The 23,027-nt window shown below is 37.8% G+C and overlaps 1 protein-coding gene across 1 annotated transcript; it reads left to right on the top strand.

The window, feature by feature from the left end:
• The first annotated feature begins 4,534 nt into the window (after positions 1-4,534).
• Positions 4,535-20,837, top strand: SLC25A17 (solute carrier family 25 member 17). The gene is made up of 8 exons (XM_026868197.1): positions 4,535-4,894; positions 5,936-6,002; positions 8,975-9,126; positions 11,593-11,709; positions 12,414-12,559; positions 14,171-14,266; positions 18,948-19,030; positions 19,473-20,837. Exons 1-8 carry the CDS (start codon positions 4,840-4,842, stop codon positions 19,618-19,620), a joined length of 864 nt encoding a protein of 287 aa, XP_026723998.1. The 5' UTR covers positions 4,535-4,839; the 3' UTR covers positions 19,621-20,837.
• The last annotated feature ends 2,190 nt before the right edge of the window (positions 20,838-23,027 follow it).

Raw genomic sequence — 23,027 nt, 5'->3', positions numbered from 1 at the left:
GGAAAGCGGGGAGGGCGGGCGGAGCCGCCATGGGAGCCCTGAGGACGACGCGGGCCGCCCTAAGTCTTTGTTTGCCTGAGGGGCGCGGAGCGGGTGAGGCGGTGCGGGCGGGCGGGCAGGCCCGGCAGCCCTGGGGTAACCTGGCTGTGGGGCGGAGCTGACACCTGTGGGTGGCCGTGCCCCAGCCCTCACGGTCACGAGGGGGTTTTGGGGAGAGAGCATCTTGACTCGGAGTCTCAGCTCCGCCGCCCGTCCCGTGCGACCCCGCTGGCAAAGCCCTCGTTTTGCTTGTCACTAGTTTTGAATGTGGGATGGATAAGCCTTGAGGCTTGCTCTTGTTCCGAACAGCTAGAGCTTCCCCTGAGCTGCAGGGGTGCTCTCTTACAAAGCGAGCATGTAAGCATCTGAAGTTGGGCATCAAACTATGGAAATTTAAGCCTCCCAGAAGATAAGGTAGAGGGACAACACTTCAGCCGTGTTAAGAGTTGTATTAAGCATCTGCATTCTCCGATTGTCTTATAAATACTTAAAAAGTTGTAAACCATGTGTAGGCGTTAATCAAAACATAAAGCAAGCGCAGTGCAGCTAGAGGAGTTTTGTATATGTTGTTGAATTAAGTTTTTCATATGACACTTGTAAATTAAAAAGCATTTAGTTTCTGTAGATTTTCTAGTATGCCCAGCCCTTGAATGAATGAGTGCTAGCTCTGTAAATCGCAAATCAGCCTTGTACTTCCAACAGATTAAAGAATTCTAGCACAATGTAGTATGCTGGACTGGACATACTGATGGATTGCAAGCAAGCTGATGCAGCTCTACTCTTGCGTTATTCCAGACTGGCAAGAACAACTAAATGTGTATTTTAGCAATTGCTGATCTAATGTTCTGGCAAAACTTCCTCTTCTAATTTGAGTCCTTTAAAAGAACTTCCAATGTCTTCTATAGGATGGAAGTCACTAAATGTTAATGAACAATAAAGGGTGATTCTAGAAGGAAGACTCTGAAGAGTGTTTTGTCTTCATCATAAATAAACATGGGATTAGTCTGCTTGCTTAAGCATCAAAGGCAATGGGGATTTTGTTTCCGCTGTCAAGAAATGGAACTCTCTCAAATGATGTCGTTATTGAAATACTGCTTGCTCTCCTCTTGCTGGCTTGTGCAGAAGTTAGTGATACTTTATAGCCATCACTGTTAGCTTCTCCCTCTTATAAACAGATCATTCTGATCAGGCTGTGCTTCTGAACAAAGTGTGTGGTAAGAACCAAACTTAAAAATCCAGCCAGAAACATAAAACTTGTAAAGAAATGGTTTCTCGGGTCCCTTGGTGGTATTAATTAAGATAATGGAAATTGACTATTTTATTTTAAGATGCTTATATGTTGGCATGAAGGACAGAACTTCCTGGAGCTGTTGGACACTTATGTACCCTTGTGACTTCCACTTGCTGTCACTAATATTCATATAAAATTTAAAGCTCAGGAGCAAGATTTTTTTTTCTTTTTAATTTCTTACTGCTTTATGCTGGAAACTTTATGTTTTTTGTTACAGTAAAGATGCACTCATCGTTTCAGAGATCTCTGTTTGCTTCTGTAACACATACTTTTTGGCAAGATCTTTGACATGGGTACCAGCTATTCTGATATTGTTTCACCATTTGTTTAAATTATTGTAAAGCACACTGATGTGTGGATATATTTCATGAATTTAAAAAAAAAAAAAAAGCAACCCACAGAACTGTGCTGAGATAATTAGTCAAAAGAATGTGCTAGATCACAACATGATAATTTCCATTTCTGTTCTAATATGGTGAAAGTTTGTATCTTCTAGGTTACTTGGTCAAACCTGAGATAAATGAATACTCTTGTGAGCAGCAGAAAAATCAGTGCTTGATTTCCTGTGAACTTTAATTGAATTACATAAGTGTTCTCTAACTCTGTAGCTATATAAAGTAATCTTTCTATTAAAAAAGCTGTAGGAATGAGAATTTTATGAGTGTTATGGCAGTAGTCAAGCTTCTTTGTTGATTTTCAATGTCAGCTGACAACATAATTTTAAAATTTATTTATATTTTAAATTTTTAAATTTTTTTAGAAAAAACAAACTTTAGGCTGTCATCCTGCATACCTCCTCTTGGCAGCAGTCATCTCAGGCCATTTGTTCTGGCCACTTACTGTCACCTCTTGGCTACTGCACAGTTGTTTATGTGGTTCTGTTGGCTGATCAAGGAACTGATCTGATTGAAAAAGTAGCCCAGTGGAAAAAGTTATTTTCCAGAGAGATTAGTTTCCTTGTCTGCGTTGTCATGTAGGGGCCCAAAAAGTTATGCCACCAGAATGGAGGAGGCGGGGATGCAAATACAGTTGACCAAGAGCTGGGATGGTTTAAGCCAGTTCGTACCTGTTCTAGTGATTATTCAGCAATAGCATGACTTGGCAAAATGCTGAGATTCAGTGCCAGCAGGGAGGTGGTTGGAAGGCAGAGTGTGAAGCATCACCCTTTCATCAGTAGAGGGTCATACATTTCAGCATATGTTCCTGCTGTCAGTAATATGAATTACTTTCCCTGCTGCTCTCAAGTGCAAATCAGTAAGGAATCTGAGCCCATCTCAAGGGCTTAATGTTGCTGGGGAAAGGGCTAATCCTGCTCGTCCCTCTCCTTTCCCTTACTTCTGGCTATGAAACCCTGTCTCCTTCATATGATGCTTCTGGCACTCTCTTTGCCGTGTAGTTAAATTGTTCTATTTGTAAACCTCGGAGAAAAGTAACTCTGCTTTTCTGAGTTTATCTCCCTCAATTTAGTGAAAGGAGAGGAGAGGGTACAAATTATCTTTTATTGGCTTTTTATTAATCTATTATATCAGCTAAGTTAGCTCATGACATTCTCTTGAGCTGTGGCTTCATATATGTTTTAAGCCAGTTTGAGTCATTAAGGCTCATCGTGTGGAAATGGTTCAAAGCTGAGCCAGGGGAGGTTTAGTCTGGACATTAGGAAGCATTTCTTTACTAAGAGGGTAGTCAAACACTGGAGCAAACTTCCTAGAGAGGTGATTGATGCCTCATCACTGTTTGAGGCATTTGGATGGACAATAAATACCCTTAATAATATGCTTCTACTTTTGGTCTGCCCTGAAGTGGTCACACAGTTGGACCAGATGAGCATCGTAGATCCAGCTGAAACATTCTATTCTGTACCTTGTGTTCACCCATTTGTCCTGTGTGCTGCTACCCCAACTATTTCCCCATTTCCATTTTCTGATTTTGAGTGCAGGTGTGTGTAGTGTTGTGGTGGATTGCACTGAGAGAAGGATTCAGGATAAATCTCACTTTGGAAGGATGGAAGCAGGATAATTTGAACAAGGGAAGGTTGGAACTTGTAGTGACTGCAGTCTTGTGGCTGTTCTGTGCATAGGTGTCTGTAACTGATTTGAGGTTGGCTTCAGAGTTGCTATAAGGCAGCTGTTATTAGAAGGTATATTTTGGCTCTTTCTGGTACTTCTTTTTGTGCTGGCAGTAGCCTTCTAACTGAAATTTATTTTTTGAAAATTTTAGTCAGATGGGTTCATGAATCCTACTTTGTGTCCAGCTGTGTGCACAGTAGGTATGAGCAGACACAGGACAAGTAAGTACCTGAGAGAGCAGAACCAACCTGTTTGGCTAGAGCCCAAACTAAATGGGTTAAAATAACTAGGTAACTAGGACCAAGTGTTTCCTTTCGTCTGCTACTTGGTGTTGTGAAAATTAGAGAAACTTAAGTCTTGTTAAGACTTCAGCCAAGAGTTGTCTTACGAAACACCACCTGCAAAACAATCCTCTGTTGCTGGGTGTAGAGAAAGGCCCAAGCAGCCTGCTCAGGAGCTGGAGTGTTTCCAGAGGCAAAGCTTGCTTAAATGTATGGCATAGCATAGCTCTAGAAAAGTTCAAGTCAGACCATGTAGCGTACTTTAAACACAGTGCTTGTGTGACGCGATATCCCAGACCTTCCTACCATTTAAACAGTTTGCTTGGCTACTAATGGAAGAGTACTGCAGCTTTAGCAGCCATTTAATGTATTTAATACTACCATACGCTGTTAGCAGGTCTGCACCAAGCTAGAGTCTTTCTGAGTTGGATACCAACTAGGTGGAGAGGTAACAGCCGCCTGATAAGGACATTTACAAATACAGTATTTAACCCTGCTGTAAAGAAGAGTGACTGCTGACTTTTCCATGTAGAAGCTTTAATGGTTGGATTGCACAAGAAGTGAATAGAGTGTTGGATTCACAGGAAGTGAATCTGGTGACATCTGGGTCATGGTTTAATTCATCATATGTAATTCATGCCATGGGGTGTCTTGGTAGGCAGATCTTTATTGCCTGAATTAGAATTTAGTACAATGCTAGATTAAGTCTTGAGAAACCTGTTATCCGTTTTTTAATGAACAAAAATTTGCTTTTTTTCTTGTCAAAACAAGGTTATTATAACACAATGGTTGCTTGTGTCATAGTAATTTTTTTTTTAAACTAAAAATTGGATACTGAGGCTAATGGAAGTTAGAGAAAGTGCAATATATTTGTCTCCCGACACCCAATTTATCAGCTTTCAGACTTTATCTTTGGGCAAAAAGCTTCTAATGGTTTTAATTTTAGCTTAATATAATACAAGACATAAAAACTCTTTTGTAAGCATGGGACCAAAAATCACTCTAAAATTGACATTGTTATTTATGGAGTTTATCACCTTTTCAAACTTAGTCAGTAGACTGGCTTCTGGGTGAGAAGTGAAGGGCAACAAAGAGTCTGGCAGGCATCTGTACAAGCAACTGATACACTATATAGCCAGTTTATTTTGTTTTTCAGGGCAGTATGACTGCAATGACTGTATTTTTTCCTTTGGATACAGCTAGGCTTAGACTTCAGGGTAAGTGTCAAACTCTAGTTTTATTGTACGATGCTGTTTCTGTTCATCTTGGTTTGGGCACTTCTAAGGGTGGTTGTAGGGGGAACTATCTTGCATGAATATGAATCTTACCCATGTAACACTAACACCATTTAATCACTAACACCATTTTTCCAGCTGAAGGTAATTCTCCCTTTTGAAAGTATTGAGCAACATTTTAATTAGCTGTGTGATCTGTGGCCAGGTGTGGCTTTTAAATGGTTATCTAAGACCAAGAAGAAAAATAAAGATGCGAGATTACACAGGATTACATTTGTGTGTTACTGCTTTTGGCTGCTGAGAACACTTCAAAATGCAGGGGCAGTGTCATGAAAAACTAGCCAAGAATTATTCCTGAGAATGGTTTAAAGGGAAAAGTCAGGGTTAGAACTGGGAGTAGGAACATCCCATATTTACAAAAATGCATCTGGGTATAAATTATTTTGTTCTAACTCTGTCTTCTAATCAAAAGTCACAGAATCAACATGTATTTTAGCGCTGTGATTAAAGTGCTGTTAAGAACTAGAGGGAGATCATCAGCTAGGTCGTCAGAAATATGTGGTTGAAAAATGAGCACCATATCACTGTTGAGCAGCTTTCAATGCAGGAAGAGACAGTGTTTTGCTAAGGTTTAGCTGTTTGCAGATTAACTGATTGCTCTGCTAGTGGTGCTAGTCTGGAGTCCAAGGAACAATTTTGAGAGCAGTTAGGCTCAATTCTAGTCTCTTACCTAATGGAAAAACCTACCTTCAGTTCATGTCACAACTATCAGGTTAGGAATTGGTAACTACAGATACTCTGGTGCGCAACAGAACCTGCTACTCTGGGGAAGAATAAAAAAAGGAAGTATCCTTACCTAGCAAATGAAAATAAGGTAATGCTTTCTGGAATTGCTGCAGAAATAGGGAACGTCTGTCCTTTACGAGGAAGAAGAAATATGTTGTTCTGGAGTATGTTCAGAACAGGAAGGATAAGGACTTGAAAACTGGAATAATCTAAAAGTTTGATTCTTTTGTTTTCCAGTTGATGAGAAGCGGAAGTCTAAGACAACACCAGCAGTCCTATTGGAAATAATCAAAGAAGAAGGCTTGTGAGTAGATATTAATTTTCTGCTTGTCTTCATTTAGTCAAGCTCTAACACTAATCTGAATTTGCTTTTAAAGTGGAACAGTTAGCTCACATCTGTCTGGACAGGTTTTTACTCTGAATTAAAATGCCTCCATACAAGTGTGATATGACTTGCATAATCTTATGTGTTTGTCTTTAGCTAATTGGGATTAACTTTCTTGAGCATTTTATGCAGTCAGTCTGTTCAGTAATGTAACTGTGTGCCTCCATTAGTGAGGTAGCTGTGCCACCTTAGAAATGCAGGTTTGTATGCAAATTTACCTTTGTGTACCTGATAAACCAGCTTTGTCTGTCTGGATTCTTGGGTGTGTCCGTTTCTTATAACCAAGATGAAACTTTTAGGCAGCTGAGCCACTTTCAGCAGAACTGAGACATGTTTCCCACTTGAAAGTTTTTTCTCCTCCTAAGCCTGTAGAAGTAATCAATTGACTCTTTATGCTGGTAAGATTCAAGATATATCTAAAAGCAATTAACTTTCAGCAATACTGTGCTTCAGTATTTGCCACACAGTCTGGTCTGAGCTGAACTGGCTGGGAAAAACAGTTGTATGCATGTCCTTGTTAAAAATATTTTCCTAAGTGAATGGAACTCCTGGAACTCTTACGTAGACCGGAACTTTCAGGACATTAAAAATTGACAGTTTAGCTTGGTAAATAATATTTTGCCACCTTTCAGTTTGAGCAGTTGGCAGTTGTATGCATGAGTTCTTGTCAGTCGGTGATCTCTTTTGGTGGCATCCCCGCATTACTTTTGTCACATGAGGGTGGCAGATAAACTTCAATTAAAAAAAGAAAGAAGTAAAAAAGAAAGTGGACACACTGCAAAAGTGATCATCTTACTTTTCCCGTGAAATGGAAAAATCTGTAATTCTGGCAAGAGGGGAACATTGTTTCTTCCAAAGATATTGGGAAAGCCTGGCTAAGCAATGATGCTAGTTTTAGAGATGTGTTTGGAATATCAAAAAGACTGCAAACAACAACAAATATGAGATCATAAACATCTTGTTCACATTAGTTTGTAGATTCTCGTCTTGTATTACACTTTTGTGAGACTGTTTTTCTCATCTAGATAAAGCAGGTTTAGTTAATGGACTTTCTGTAGAAGTTTATCAAACAGCTTTGCTTTCTTCCCTATGCTTTCATCCTTTTGTAGGTGATATAAAAGGTGTTCGCTGGTGTACACTTGAGTTCTTCTCAAGGTTGCAGTTTGGAACACAAACTTAGGTTTTAATTGTGTGCAGAAGTATTTAAGTGTGAATTATGGATGCTAGCACTGTAGCACTGACAACTTGAGTCATTAAAATAATGGGTTTTGTCTTAGTGTCATGTTTTGTCCTGCAAGATATTTCATTTGAAAATCATCAGAAGTTGTTCTTAATAAATCAAGCAAAACCAAATGCTCTCAGTTAGAGGACATGGTCCCCAGAGACTGTTTCTCCCTTTCTTTTCCAGCACTGAAAAGATAGGTGATGCAAAAATTGTTTTAATTCTACTTATGACCAACTGTATAGTCAGTTAATTTGCAATTGTAATGGTTATTTGCAGTTGTATGGTTAGCAGTTAACCCTGTAACTTCAGAAACAGTCTTAATAATGTGGTATATTCCCAGCTACCTGGGAGGGAGAAGCAGTTGATGCATCTAAGGTGAAAAACTAGCATTTATATCATGAGAACAGTTAGATGCTGCATTTACCAGCCTTGCAACTCTCCTCTTGGGAATCCCTATATTCTTTGTATTCCTAATATTTTAATGAATACTAAAGAGCCTTCATGATTACTGCTGGTTGTTGAGGAGATTTCTTATGCTCGTAACATGATACCAGTTCTATACCTGTCCTGTGCCACTTCAGTGAAAATGTGTATCATTATTTGGTTTTTGGATGTATTGTAGAACATACTGGGGATGGAGGACAACTGTTGAGGTGTCCCTCTTTTACAGGCTCGTCAGGCCTGTGAGAGAAGGGAGCTGTGTTAGTCAGCTGTTATGAAATAATTTGTAAATCAAGATAATTTAGTTGATACACAAACATTGATTGTTCACAGCACCTGAAAAATAAGATAACTGTGAATCATAAGGGGGTATTCAATTTTTCATCTGTGATTAATCTAGTTAAATTTAAATAGTGCCTTTTTCTCACTTACCTGACTGATTTGCTCTAGACTTTACTGCAAGGCATTTATTAGAAATTCCTCCTACCTGCATATCTGATGCCTCAGGTTGCATCCTTTGGAAAACTCTCCTTGGTGGAGTATATTAATTTCAGTAACTAGTCTTCCATTTTTAAATTTTATGTGAGAATCCAGACATACATTTTTTTTCTTCCTTACTCTATTTTTTAATTTTTTATTGAAGGAGTAGTTGTCTTTAATTTTTTTTCAGTTATGTTAAGCATTGCTTTGTTTCCTTGGAGATGTGAGCATCTCTTTACTGAGATGTTATCTTTTGTATTGGACTGACAGCCTCCGTTTCTCAACAACGATAAGAATTCTCCTTGTGCCTTGGTATGTTTTAGTATATGATTTGAACAGACTTACCAGTCTGTATGTTAACATACATACTTCAAACATATGCTCATCTCCTGGATGTTTGTAGTTCACTGCTGGCTGTTGGTAGAGAGCAAATACAGTGGTAATACTCACCTTTGGAGTGAGTGAGCCCCAAGCTTCTAATTGTAAATATATTGTACCTCTATAGCTCCTTTTCAATGGAATTCTTCCTGATCACTATAATTTATAAATACAAGTGCTTAATTTTTTTTATGGTACTGTCAGGAGTTTAGTATGGTTTGTTATCATTAATGATTAAGGCATATCTAGTTAGTATTGTAGGTAGGATATGGTTTTGTATCTCTAGGACCCTCCACCAATATGTAAAATCAACCAGATCATATAAATACATTGCTGATCTTTACCATTACTTTTTGCTCTTCATTAGGTTGGCACCATATCGAGGATGGTTCCCTGTTATTTCCAGCCTTTGCTGCTCCAATTTTGTTTACTTTTATACATTTAACAGTCTTAAAGCTCTCTGGGTCAAAGGTCAGCATTCAACCACTGGAAAAGACTTGGTTCTTGGTGTTGTTGCAGGTAATACTTAATACCTTTTTGATGAAATTGAGGGTTGTTTGGTTTTTTTTAGTATATTCTATCTAATGTTTTTCTTTACAAAGTCCACTGGAGGTTACACGGAGTGTTTACACCTCCCACTACATGCAGACCTGCTTTGTGTTACAGCTCTGCTCTTCTGTGTCCTCCCCACCTCATAAGTAGGTGCATAAACTGTCTTGTTGTGAATTCTGGCACAAAGCACAGTGCTCTAGTGTTCTAGTATTTTATTTGTCTGCTGTGTTGTTTACCATGGTATCTAAGCATCATCATTTAGATGTTGAAGACAAGTGGCAGGCAGAGGTGATATTTTTTCCAGAGGAAAAGATATATGCTAATTCTGAAATATTTCCAGTTAGAATAAAAGTTTTTAATGTCAGCATTTAGGTGTCAGTTTTCAAACTTGTTTTGTGTCATTACCTGAAAGTGACAGGAAGTCCCTAGATATATGCAGGTCCAGTGGGACTATATGTTCTTTTTCATCCCTTCCTCTCATGTGGATGCTACAGTGGCTTCTGTGAAGGGATGGTGACATTAGTGGCTTTTCTAGCAAATCCATTGTGAAAAATTACCACTGTGTGCCTGTTTGCCAGTAATACTCTGCAGGAACAATTGCTCATGCAACCACACTGAAACAAGCTGATTTTTAAAAAAGCTGGCAAAAAAGGCCTGTGATTATTTTGTTCGGGTTTTTTGGGTTTTTTTTGGGGGGAGGGAGGGGGATGGGTAGGGGAAAGCTTTTTTGTTTATTTTTTGCTAGTTTCTTGTACTTTCATTGTAGGCACAATGAATGGCTGAATAGTTGGGGGAAAGTAAGGAAAGAAAGTTGGCTTTATCACTGGGGTCAAATTCTATATAATTACATTCTGGATAAAAGGCTACAGGAATTAGGGTAACAGTGACTAGCTGTTCTTCAGTGTCAGTAGCTTATATCCTTGTAATGGAATAATATCTGGTGTAAAATGAAAAATTCTACTTGAGGTGTTTGCTAGTTCTCCTTACCCATATCTCATTCCTACTACTGGTAGCCAATATAGACTAGAGAAATGCAGTAAAATTCCCTTCCAGTCTGGAAAATAGCATTTTATGACTTTCCCTTTAACTGGATTTCCATGAAAAAATAAAAGTAGACTGCTCCTCTAACCTGTTGCTCCTTTAATGTAATCACGTTGACTTTGGTTGAGAGATTAATGTGGCTTGCCTTTTCTAAAGTGCTTGATTTTGTTCAAAACTTTTTTTGAGAGCTGACTGTAGCCCTTATGAAGGATACTGAAATATAGTTATGTTTACATTCTGCTTTTTTGAATCCTCTTAAAGGAAAGGAAAAAAGAACAAACAGGCACAAAAAAAATGTGGGTAGTAAAGTTTTACCTTGTTCAGATTTAATGTTCTTGATAGTGATGTAGTGTGTCCATCTCAATATAACTGAATAATTCAATCTGTCACTAAGAGTTCTACCAAAGCAACCAATGTAGAAGCAATTTCTAATTTCTGTGATACAGAAATATTATGAGAAAGATCAGAAGCTTGTTTTTTACATAGTTACTTCAGAGTAACTCCCTTGGTCATTACTAAACAGGAGGGACCTGTACTGTCCCTCCTGTTTAGTAATGTCACTTAATCCTTCTCCCTCTTAGTTTAGAACTGTATTTTACAATACCTCTTTGTATTGAGATAGCCTTATGTATGCTTGTCTATTTCTCTTCCTTAATTTCTGATACTCAACTTTCAAGCTTTACTGTTAGGGTTTGTTGTATAATCTCTTGCTGCTTCTAAGCCTTACTTAAAATACTTACAGAATCCTGTGTTTTCAACCCTAAGTGTACTTAGTGAATCTAGAAATTAGGTATTCTCATTCTTTTGGCAGTGTAGGAGCTCTATGCTGGTAATCAAGCTTCATGCATTTATCTGTTTTGATCTCTCCCTATAAAATAATTATTCTAACCTTGTCACTCTGTGTTTCTTTCTGAAAGTAGGCAGGCAGCAAGCCATCATGGAGTGAAGTAGGGCATGAAAAAAGTACAGTGTCTTGTGCTCCAGTGTGGTGTGGTGTAGTATGCAGCGAAGTAATAAGTTCACTAAAGAGTCCTTCAACACGTTCATATTTGGTGTGTTTTGTTGTTTGGGGTGGGGGTTCTTAGTTGTGTGTTTTTCTGGTGGGGGTTTTTTGGTGTTTGTTTTTTTTTTTAGTTTTGGGGAGGAGTAGCAGAAATGTCTTCCCACTGCATGTAGTCTGCTGACAACTAATTAACGGTGGCACTGTGGGGGGATACCTGAAGTATCTTGTTACAAATTAAAAGTTTACTTTCATCATATACCATGTTAATTTTTTTTCCCACCTACCTACCAGTAGTTACAGTAGCGTATGAATCAAGGTAAAAGGGGACAAGGAAACATTTAAAATCTTCAGTTTCTTTCTGATGTTCTTTGTGCTGTGTCTTGCAATAGGTGTAGTGAATGTACTCCTGACCACTCCTCTTTGGGTAGTGAACACACGTCTGAAGCTGCAGGGAGCAAAATTTAGGAATGAAGACATTGTACCAACCAATTATAAAGGCATAATAGGTAAGAACCTGTTGTCTTCAACCAAAGGGATATTAATTGAATGAAATATATCAAGGACTTTGAAGTCTGAAGACTATTATTCCTGTAACCAATTTCACCCTCCATTTCTGTGCTTCCCTATCACCTCACAGTCACTTGAGTTTTACGGGAAACTGGACTTGGCAGTTTCTGATGGTAATTAAGCTTATAGTATGCACACCTGTAACTAAAATAACTTTTGCAAAGGCAGGTGTCTTATCACACAATTATTGGAGTGGTACTGAGCCCAGTGAGGTGGTAGCTGACAGTCTGAGTGTAGACAGACAATCTGCAAATTAAACTTCACTTACATTAATCTTGTCACCCACGTGTTCAGGCTGTCTTCCTTTTAAAAATAAGTAAATAAATATTGTTGTAATTTTAAAAAAGGTTTAGAAGACCTGAATGTTGCTGCTGAGCTTGTACTAAAAAGAGCAGGGTGTCTGTGCAGATGAGAAGCTTTGTTTATGTTAATGGTGATGTGAGCAAGAATCTCCTTTGTCACTGTTTTTCTGTTAACTTCCAGATTAGAATGGAAGATTTAAAAAGTTGCATAAGACTGCAATGAATTTCTCTACGCTTTGCATATTATACTTAAGAAAAGTTAAGTTGCAGTTTATATTCTACAGTCAGAATTTTGTACTCAAAATTTTAATGATTTTTTTCTTTTCCACCTTCCTTCTCAGATGCCTTTCATCAGATAATAAGAGATGAAGGAGTCTTAGCTTTATGGAATGGGACTTTCCCCTCCTTGCTGCTGGTCTTCAACCCTGCCATACAGTTCATGTTTTATGAAGGCTTTAAACGGAAGCTTTTGAAAAAGCAGCTGCAAGTAAGTATGTTTTGAGGTCAGGCGATGGACATGCTCTGTTATAAGACAGGTTTTTTGATGTATGTTACTTGAGCAAATTCAGAAATGTAGGTTTGGTTTTGGTTCTCGCAGTTTTGTTCTGCACCCTGTCATTTTAATAACGCTTTTTTTTTCTGATGCCCTCAATTTTTCAATATCCTTTTTCCGATGATGGACACTAGAATTGCACATAAAACACTGCAACCATACCTACCTGATTCTCTAAATAGTGGTAGAATTGCTTTTATGTTTCTGCTTTATAATCCACTTTTTCTTTATTCTTTTTCTTTTTTCTCTGTATCAGATATAGCATCTCATATAAACTCATGTTGCTTTTATGTTCTAGCAAGCTGAAAAGCATTTGTGCTGCATTTTAGGATAATACAACATACATGTTTAAGCTGCAGTCATTTGTGACTTTAGAATGCATTTGCCTGTATTAAAATGTTAGATCATATCAATATGTTACAAAGCCGTCTTGTTTATCCTCAAGACATAGTGAAATTACTTTTGCATGAGATTTTGCATCATAAATGAAGCTTGGGGTTTTTTACCATCTTTAGTCAATACTGCAGCTGTAGCACTGTGTCTGACAGATCTATGCACTTTCATTATAGACAGTACATTCTTTTGAGTGACAAACTTAGCTTCCCTCTGCATTGTTATTTGCCTGTTGACTAATTGCTATATTTACTACTCGTGTTTCTTTTAAATTATTAGTTTTACCTTAAATAAGAGCACGTTTTGAGCATGATCAGTGGAGAGAGAAAATACTCTTCCCCCCCCGCAATGGTTATTTTTATTTTGGCCAACGTTTTTCTTATCTGATCTTTTTCTGATTGTCTTAACAGATTGACTTTGAGATATGCATGTGTGTGCATATTTCTGATTACAGTCAACATTTTACAAATTTGAGCACGTTTTGGTATGGGCACCTACTTATTTTCAGTGATTAATTTACACTATTATACAGAGAGGCACTGTAATCAGCTTAGACTTTAGCAGTGCATTTGGTGCATTGTGGAACACTGTGGGCTTTGGGGGAGAGGATGGGCTTCCAGCAGGTGTTCTTAACAAATACAGGATGAAATTTTTAGCCTGTGTCATCAAGTCTAAAATTCTGCCTGACAGCGTAGTGATCATGTCTCAGGATTAAAGTTATGTTCAAGGAGTCTTTCACTGTCACATTTTCACAAGTGCCATGTGACTTTTTAGTTTAACTGTTGCAAAAACCTGAAATGCTCATTGACTGATGGTTTAAATGCTTCTTCTCTATCTTGTCTGCTCTTGGTGCTTTAAATCTGTTTAGTTGTATGACTTTATCTCCACTATGTTTTAGTAACCTAGTTATAGTGAGAAATGCAAAAGCTTGTGAGCAGTTAGAAGTTATAAATAAACTTTAGTTGTGGGAAAGTAAATTGGTTGAACTATAACTATTGAAAATGAGAAGACCCAGAGACTTTGTGAAATCTTTATGCCAAAGATATTTAGATAACCTGGTAGCAGGTACCAGTGCAGAATCCCCAAACACATAGAGGTAACTGGCTGTTTTGGTACTATGTGGAAGTAATATGTTCTTTATCTATTGAACAGCTCACATCTTTGGATGCTTTTGTCATTGGTGCAATAGCCAAAGCAGTTGCTACCACCCTCACTTATCCTCTGCAGACAGTACAGTCAATTCTGCGGGTAAGTAATAATTTAATTTCAGGGTAATTGCCTCTGACTTGTTCTGTGTTAATGACTTGTTTTTGTGTTAATGAACCCATCATTTTGGGAGCTCCTTTTGCACGATGCAAGTCACTGATAATGATGCCTCTCTTTGATCCTGTACTGACAGATTCTTATAAAACTTGGTGTTACTGGTGCACATTTGTTTCAAATAGCTGGTAGGATTGGCAACATAATGCATTGGTACGGTGTCTTACAGAAGTTGATGCACCATACTGCTTTCAGGCACTACAAAAATGTAGATTTACTTCTTTGAATATAAATAGAAAATGTGTCAAGTGGGAAGCTAAAATTAAATCCTCTAAACCCAGTTTATTTCCAGATGACCTAGGGTAATCAAAAAAAAAGTTCTATTCATAGGTTTTGTTTTATTCGGATGATGACCTGACCTTGTCAGTAACTAGAATATGATTCATCAGGGGAAGCTGAGCTCTCATAAAGAATATCTTTAACAATTTTCCCAGCCTTGTGTGCTGATTGTAGTGGTAATGGAAACACTTGCATTTATTCTTACTTGCAATTTGTATGTATGCTGGATAATGCTGCTACCTTTAGTACGTACCAATATTGTTTTAATACTGAAACAAGACAAATTGGGGGGGGGCGGGCAGCAGGGAAGAGACCTGGCCATACATAAGAAAGTGTATTGTACTTTAATTTCTGTGCTTTTTAATTTGTTTTTGTAAGCTGTTTCTTGATTATTTTTGTAACATTTAAATATTAATAAATGTTTCCACATGAAATATAATGGTATTTTCCTAAGAGAAGCCCTAACTTGCGTGTATGGTAGAACCATTATATGTGTTCTAAACCTTGGATAAATTTGGAGAATCAGTTGAATTATTGAATGTGAGCCCTCCATGCTAACAATAATCACTTTTCAGACTTGTATAATGGGATTTTTCTTGTTAATTGTCATCTGGAAAAAGTGATTTTCATGCAAGTTTTCTAATTATTTTAGCTTCTCTCTAGAGTGGACTAAATGTATGTTGATTTTTTGATAGTCTGCAAAAAGATAGTTTGCATGCTATATTTCAAACCAACAGTACTTGAATATATTTACTGTGTGGTTGCTGCTGTCCTGAAGAGACAGTGGATGGAAGCTGTGCAGACAGAGAAGTTTTTACTTCACCACCCTATAGTGCATAAAATGGCATCTGCACTGTAGATGTGTCAGCCACATTGTGGTTGTGCCAGCAGTCATCTTTCTAAAGTTTTCATAACTTTTGATGATCAACTGAGCTAGTGCCTTTATTCAATGTCTCACCTTGTTTTAACACCCTGGATACATTTCAGGATTTAAACTAGCAACACAGACTTCTATTACTGAAATGACAGATACAGGAAAAGATTGTAAGCAAATACAGCTTTGTATGGATAAGTTGTAACATGACATGGTTCAACCCCAGTCTGCAACTAAGCCCCACACAGATGCTCCCTCCCCGCACCCCCACCACCCCCAAGTGGGATGGGAGGAGAATCAAAAGAATAAAAATGAGAAAACTCGTGGGTTGAGATGAAGACAGTTTAATAGGTAAAGCAAAAGCCACATGCACAAGCAGAGCAAAACAAGGAATTCATTCACTGCTTCCCATCGGCAAGCAGTTGCTCAGCCATCTCCAGGAAAGCAGGGCTCCATCACACATAACAGTGAATTGGGTAGACAAATTCCATCTCTCTGAATGTCCTCCTCCTTCCTCTAGCTTTATATACTGAGTATGACATGTGGTATGGAATATCCCTTTGGTCAGCTGGGAAACAGCCAGGGCAAGTGACGCCTTCCTAATTTCTTGCACACCCTCAGCCTGCTCACTGTTGGGGTGGTGTGAGAAGCAGAAAAGGCCTTGAGTCTGTAAGCACTGCTCAGCAATAATTAAAACATCCCTGTGTTATTAACACTGTTTTCAGCACAAGTCCAAAGCATAGCCCCACACTAGATACTATGAAGAAAATTAACTCTACCCCAGCCAAAGCCAACATACAACATCAGTCTGTTTTTAATTTGTGATGTGTTTTCTGCTGGCATGAAGGAAAACGAAGGAAAGCTGAAGTGCTCTATTTCACCCTTGGCATTGCACAGCAGTGCTATTTTCATGGAGCTACGTCAATATAAGAGCTTCAACCCTTGTTCCTTTCCATGGTTGTTGTAGAAATGGTTATGGTCTTGTGACTGTTACTTCATGTTTCGACTGTCTCCTTTTGGTTTTCTGAACAAAATAATTCTGTCTCTTGCTGACAGTGTCATTCTTTAAAAAAGGGACAGCTCTCTTAAGTTGTGCTGCCAGCTTGATGTACTAACCATCTCCTGCTTTTACTGTTTACCTCAGCTGAAGTCAGCTAGTTCACTGCTAGCGTGCCTGAGCAGTGATGAGCTGCCTTTCTGCTAGAGCACAGCTAACTATCAGTGGTAGTGGGATTTTTCTTAGTGGCTCACTGTGAAATAAGGCCTCTATGCTACTTCTCAATGCCAGTCCATCCTCTTCTGTGATGATGGAGAATACAGGGACCCTACCTCTAGTTCTGCAGTCACTAGGGGTGACTTCTTTCCCTTTGCTCTATGAAAGAAGTAATAGCCAGAAACTCTGCACACATCTGGTGAGAACAGCAGGAACATGCATCTGTGATAGGTGTACCGTCTGGTTCAAACTTGTACCACTACTTAATGTGCTTTCTAATCTAAAGCTAGTATTATTCTATTTGATGAAGTTTTTGTCACTCACACTAAGTTATGTTAAAAAAAAAAAGTTACGATGAATAAAGGTTTAGTATCTTCAGAAATAACGTTATGCTTGAAGTATACTTTGTTTCCAACCCTGCAACCATACAATTTTAGCAGATTTACACACAAGCTATACAAGCTCAATATAATTGATAAAAACACATCATAATTAAGTTCTATCATCAAAGTAGAAATACATGACTCTTTTCAACCTTAAACCTTTAGAATCTTACTATTGTTTGAAAGTTATTAGGGTTCTTTGTAATGAAGTCTCCACACCTTTGCTTTCAAATTTTTGGCAAAGTGCTCTTGTTTCCGTGTAATTGTTAGTGGTAAGCAGCTTCCAGCCTTGCCATTTAGTATGTCTGTCTCCTTCAGTCATTAAAAATACATGACATTGGTGTTACTCATTATGCAGTGAAACTATTCTTTAGCCTGTGTGTTGGTAAACAGTGGATAAATTGCATCTGGAGAAATAGCAATACTGTTAATGTTCTTAGTGATACTGGCTGAAAAAGTTCTTTAAAACTCAAGCCTGTTGCCTGTAGTGTAGAGAGTGCTAGTCCCTTTGGGGAATCTTCTGCAGTAATCAGTGAAATATTGACATCCTAGGGAGAAAGAAATGTGGGGTTTTTTTCCCCTCTTGATGAACCTTTGTTATCAGTACAACAATAGTCTGATACTGGAAAAAAAAAGAAGGAAGCACTTAATCCTGGTGTGGTTTGGAAGCCTATGAGTAATCTGGGCAGTGAGTGGCATTTACCTTGGAACATTGTTAGTATTTTTTGGGGGGTGTATCTCCGTCTTTGACAATAATCCTTAACACTGGTTTATCAGTATCAAATGAGTTGGTTGCTGATGAGAAGATCATGGATTGTAAGCATGCATTTTTCTAATAAATGGAGATTTCCAGTGGTGTTCTGTTACTGCTGTTTCCGTCTGAGTTCTTAAAACATACAGCAAAAGGACCTGTGTCATCCTGGAATTTTCTTGTAATTTCTGAACTACCTAAATCTTCTTGCATATTCTACATACTGTCAGTGGTAGTTTCTTATGCCTGAGTAGTAGCAGTTGCCTGAGTAAGTTCTGGGAGAAACTCACCCACAGGAAGTAGCTCAAGTTCACCTTTCTTAGCACAAAAACATAATACAGGCTTCAAAAGCTGTTTATGTTGTTAGAAATACAAGTGTGGTAACTCTTGTATATTAATAATTCATAGTTACAGCTTGCTAACAGTACTATTGACCTGTATCAGATAAGAGTCTCAATGAATGCTAGGAGTTGTTGAAATTGCTAGTTTAACTCTGAAACATGAAATTACAGCAGCAGCTATCATGCCTGCTGAAAAACAATTTGGGATAAGCAAATACAGTGAGTAAAAGAGAAATACTATTTAGGTCAGGTAGGTGGATCAGACAATTCTGGATTCTGTCACAGCAGTTCACTTGTAAATGTTTTGCTCCAAGACTGGCTGGGCAGATGAATTTTGGATTCAACTATGCAATCTCAATGTACGAATGGTTTGCAGATGTATGAGGCTCTGAATCTTTGTTGAATGAAAACTGAGCAAGCCAGAAGGAACTTGCTTTGAATGTCCTATTCTTACTAAGGCACTGCAGATCATGCTTTTCAGATCTTGAAAACAGTTTCTTCCAGAGCACCTGAAGGAGACCAACATGTAACACTATTTGAATCCAACTTAAAATCAAACCAGGTTGTTTGTAGCACATGCTGTTTTAATGATTGCTGTGTGAAGTTCAATAGTGTGGGCTTTGGACTCAGTTCTTCACTGATGACTAGTATAACCTGAAAACTGTTAAAGGAGGTTTAAGATAGGCTCTCCAGGTTTTATGCATATGTTGTGTTCTCCAACTAACACCATAGGGAAATAGTACAAACAAAATGTTCTTTTTTTTTCAGTTTGGACGCCACAGATTGAACCCAGAGAACCGAACACTAGGCAGTCTTAGAAATGTTCTTTACCTTCTTCAACAGAGAGTGAGGTGAGCTTTCTGGGATTTTTTTCTAACATGACATAGAAGACTTGAGTATTACTAATATGTTGAAAATGTTGCTGGATCAGACTTATTTCTTTTTGCCTCTCTTAAACTTGCCATCTGAGGCAACCTGGTTTTTGTAATATTTTGCAGAATAAGTACACAAAATTCTCTTGAATACCTGTACAGTAAGTGGTATCAAGGATATCTATGGATGCCAATTCAATCACCTCTTGTCTTGAAAAGAAGCAAGTTTTTTGCACAAAAGACTAAACTTTATTCAGAATGTTCTCTTTAATACATTATTCAGCATAGCTGACACTCGAGAGAATTTAAGATTCTTATGGTGTCATTAACTTGTGATATCAATTCTACTTTGTAATGTACTGATTTACTTATAGAAGTCTATTCACACTTGTTTTCTTGATATTTTTTTTTTCCTTCTTAGGCGTTTTGGATTAATGGGACTCTACAAAGGCCTTGAAGCAAAGCTCCTGCAGACAGTCCTTACTGCTGCTCTTATGTTTCTAGTGTATGAGAAACTGACTGCTGCAACCTTCACAGTCATGGGATTAAAGCGTTCGTGCAGACATTGAAAAAGGAACCTATGCCAAAGATTATGGGGTCTAGAAAACATGTTCTGAGACCAGGCTGGGTAACAAAAGGTCTTCACTTTCTCTGTTTCTTTTTCTTTCTAGCCACCTCCATCTCCGTTATTTGAGAAATTTGAAATACACTATAGGACCTGTTGCCATGAATTCAGGGATAGCCTATTCCCTGTTCTTCTGTGGATTCACTGTGTTAAGAAACAAAGCAGAGACCTTATTTAAGCACTTGACATGAAATTTTAACTACTATAAGATTTGGTTGCCTTTCTTGGCAAGCATGAGTATCTTTCACTATTCTTTCTTGTTTTCCCTCAGATCATCCTCAACTATTCTACATTTACCTTCTGTCAGCAGCTGGTGGTCTGTTTTCATGTTATTTTCCTTGACATGTGTTTGTCACTTTGTATTTGGTTTGTTAAAATAATTCGTAAAGAACAAAATTTTTGATGTAGTTTTTCTTCTAACTTCAAGTATGTTTTTGGCACAGAGTGACGGGATATTACCCCAAATATCTGAAGGTGAGATTTCTGAACTGCTAGAATATACGTTACCAGTGAGTAGGCACACTGCATTCTTGAATCCGCCTATTTTGAATCTTGAAAAATTTTGAGTACAGATACTGGCTAGATAGAAGGAGCATAGATCTTGCTTCTTCAAGCTGAGTACCTCAAACTGCTTCAAGAAAATGGATTTCTACACAGAAATACATGAAGTTCTGTAACCCTGTTCCTTGTGAGAATATGTGAATGTTCTCATGCAGATGGAGCCCTACCCTATGCTTCAGAAGTGGTATGCCCTCTCAAAAATGTGCTTTATTTTTCCACTGATCTTCCCAGATACTTTCCTGACCATAAAGCATAAAGGTTGTAACTGTTGTCCCAGTTAACATAAGTGTATATGTTCTTTTTGCATAGTTTTGTTCAGTAGTCCTAGGCATAAAATCCAAATACATCCTGCTGTGTCCATCATTAAGTTTTCAAGTAGGATTGTTCTGAAGAACAGTTTTATATTTGAAGTGTTGAGAAATTCTATAGTAGTTTAACACCAAGAATGTCTGGGAGAAGAATTAAGTGCTGCAGATGTTACTGAATTGATAAATGACACCCTTTTTTTGAATCTCAACAGTCGATTCTAAGTATGAAGTTGGAATGCAATTCTGCAGATAATGCTGTCTTTTGAACAAGAATAAAAACCTTTACACTGACTACTTTTTTTAAGAGTATTGATAGTATCTGTATACAAGAAAAAATGCTCTTAATTGAGTGCTGGGTGCTTTTCAGTCCAAGTTGGATTTACATATGACAGGTAAAAATGAAAAAGTGTAATAAGCTGTAATTATACTTTGATAGCTGACATGAAATTTAATGAAAGACTGTAGACCTTGCCGCTGGAAAAGAAACAATTGCAATTCTGAGAATTTCAGTGAAATATTCTTCTGACTGAAATGAATTATCCTGTGAAAAAAAGTCCGCTGGTGTTTTGGGTTTTTTTTAGTAAGAAATTCAGAATCAGTAGTATGGCTCTTAATAAGCTACCTCACTTTGAAATTCCTGCTGTCAGAATAACTGTGAGGAAGCTGAGAGGCTGTTGGCTTTATGCAAATGCAGAGTGATTCTTATGCCACTTTGGCTGAAATCTGTGTGGCTGCTAGAAGCTTTAGTTCAGTGTGTCTCAGATTTTTCTAGTCTCTGGCATGAAAGAGCAATTTCTGAAAATATAGAAATATTTTTCTTGTTGCTGTACCTGTCAGAAGAAAGGAAATGCTTTCTATCTAGCCAAAAAATACTTGTCTGCCAGCCAGTGTGGTTTCAAAAGGATAAAGAAGTATTTCATTTTAGCAAAAAAGCTGCATACAGCACAACTGTAGAGAAGAGTGCTGGCCTTGGCTGTGTCTGTGTTACCAATAAACCTGGAGCAGACATTTTGCACTAAACTCTCCACTTGGCTTTGCTGACCAGTTGTTAAAATGTACCAGTTTCATAAAGGGATGAAAACAAAAACTATTGAAGCCCTGAGCATCTTCAGTCTCCTTTTAGTGATAGACCTATGGTATTTAAAACTTTTTTTTTCTCCTGCATTCTGCAGTATTCATTTAGACATTAGACTGAATTAACTGAAAGACAACTAAACCTCATGTGACTGAGTCAAACTAGATTGAGGAATTATTCAGTCATTTGTTCAATCAGCTGGCAAACTTTTGTGCTACAGGTTGTCCCTCCACCCAAGTTTTCTTAGGCGTGTTTTGAACAGATGGTGACATTTCCATTAGAATTGCTAAAATTATTTCAGGCTTCAAAGGCATATGTATCTGAGATTTAAAAAAGAATAACTTACAATAATTTTCATAAATCTGTCCAAATTTATAATCTTGGTACTAAAGTTGTAAGTCACTCATGGTAGATAAATACTGTCCAGAATTAAAACCAAAATACAATAATTTTACTGAAATTTAAAATATATTTATATAAATTATTATTTGCTGATGTGCCCCTCACAAGCAAATGTATAGCTTCAGGAAGTTGGAAGACACAATTTGGCTAATTTGACTTTAATTAGGTCATTTAACTGAAGAAGAAATAAAAAATAGTTGTAGGAGAACTAATTATACATGTCTGTGACAAACAGTACATAAGGTACAAGTGTTCTTTTAGACAACAGTGACTCCGAATTGACACAGTTTAGGCATTTGAAGCTGGAAATCAACATGGAGACAAGAGCATGAGGTGATGTGGCACAAGAAGCTCTGTACATAAGTACTTGGACTGAGAGCCTCAACTCTGGGGAGTTTCTGCATTTCTGGGGAGTTTCTGCATCAACTCTGGGGAGTTTCTGCATTTCTGCTGTGTGGTCAGTATGTAACTGCGTGTTCCGGCCAAAAAAAATGTGTCAAGTTGCTTCTAGGGAACCTAACGGAAAATATTTTTACCTTGAAGTGAAAAAACAGATCTATCTTTTTTTTTTTTTTTTTTTTCCCCCCAAAAAAAAACCCGGCTATTTTCGAGGGAAGAAAGAAAGAAGAGATTATTACAAAAGACAGCAGCAGAGAGGATCATCTATTTTAGCCAGGTTCCATCATCAACAATTCTGTCCTTGATTCAGTTTAAGACATTTTAATTTAATCCTGCCCTACTCTTTGACTGAAGGTAGGAAACTCCTTTGGCACCTTAGAGATTGTGAAACAAGTGTCTCCTCAGGTACCTGATGTTTGGAATGAATTCTACTCCTATTTGTATTCTAGACCAGGTCTCTCACGATTACAGATTGTTTGCCTGTATAGTAGGACAATATTTAACACATGTTAGCTCATTTTAATGTTTTTCAGTAAGCCTCAGGTTAGAGGTCAAGAGCTGATAGGGTATAATGTATATTCTTTGTCCTAAATAACATTGTTGAGT

This window comes from Athene cunicularia (genome assembly GCF_003259725.1).
Source record: "Athene cunicularia isolate RWA chromosome 1 unlocalized genomic scaffold, athCun1 chr1_part2, whole genome shotgun sequence".
NCBI classification, from domain to species: domain Eukaryota; kingdom Metazoa; phylum Chordata; class Aves; order Strigiformes; family Strigidae; genus Athene; species Athene cunicularia.
This window is presented reverse-complemented; position numbering and strand designations above follow the sequence as displayed.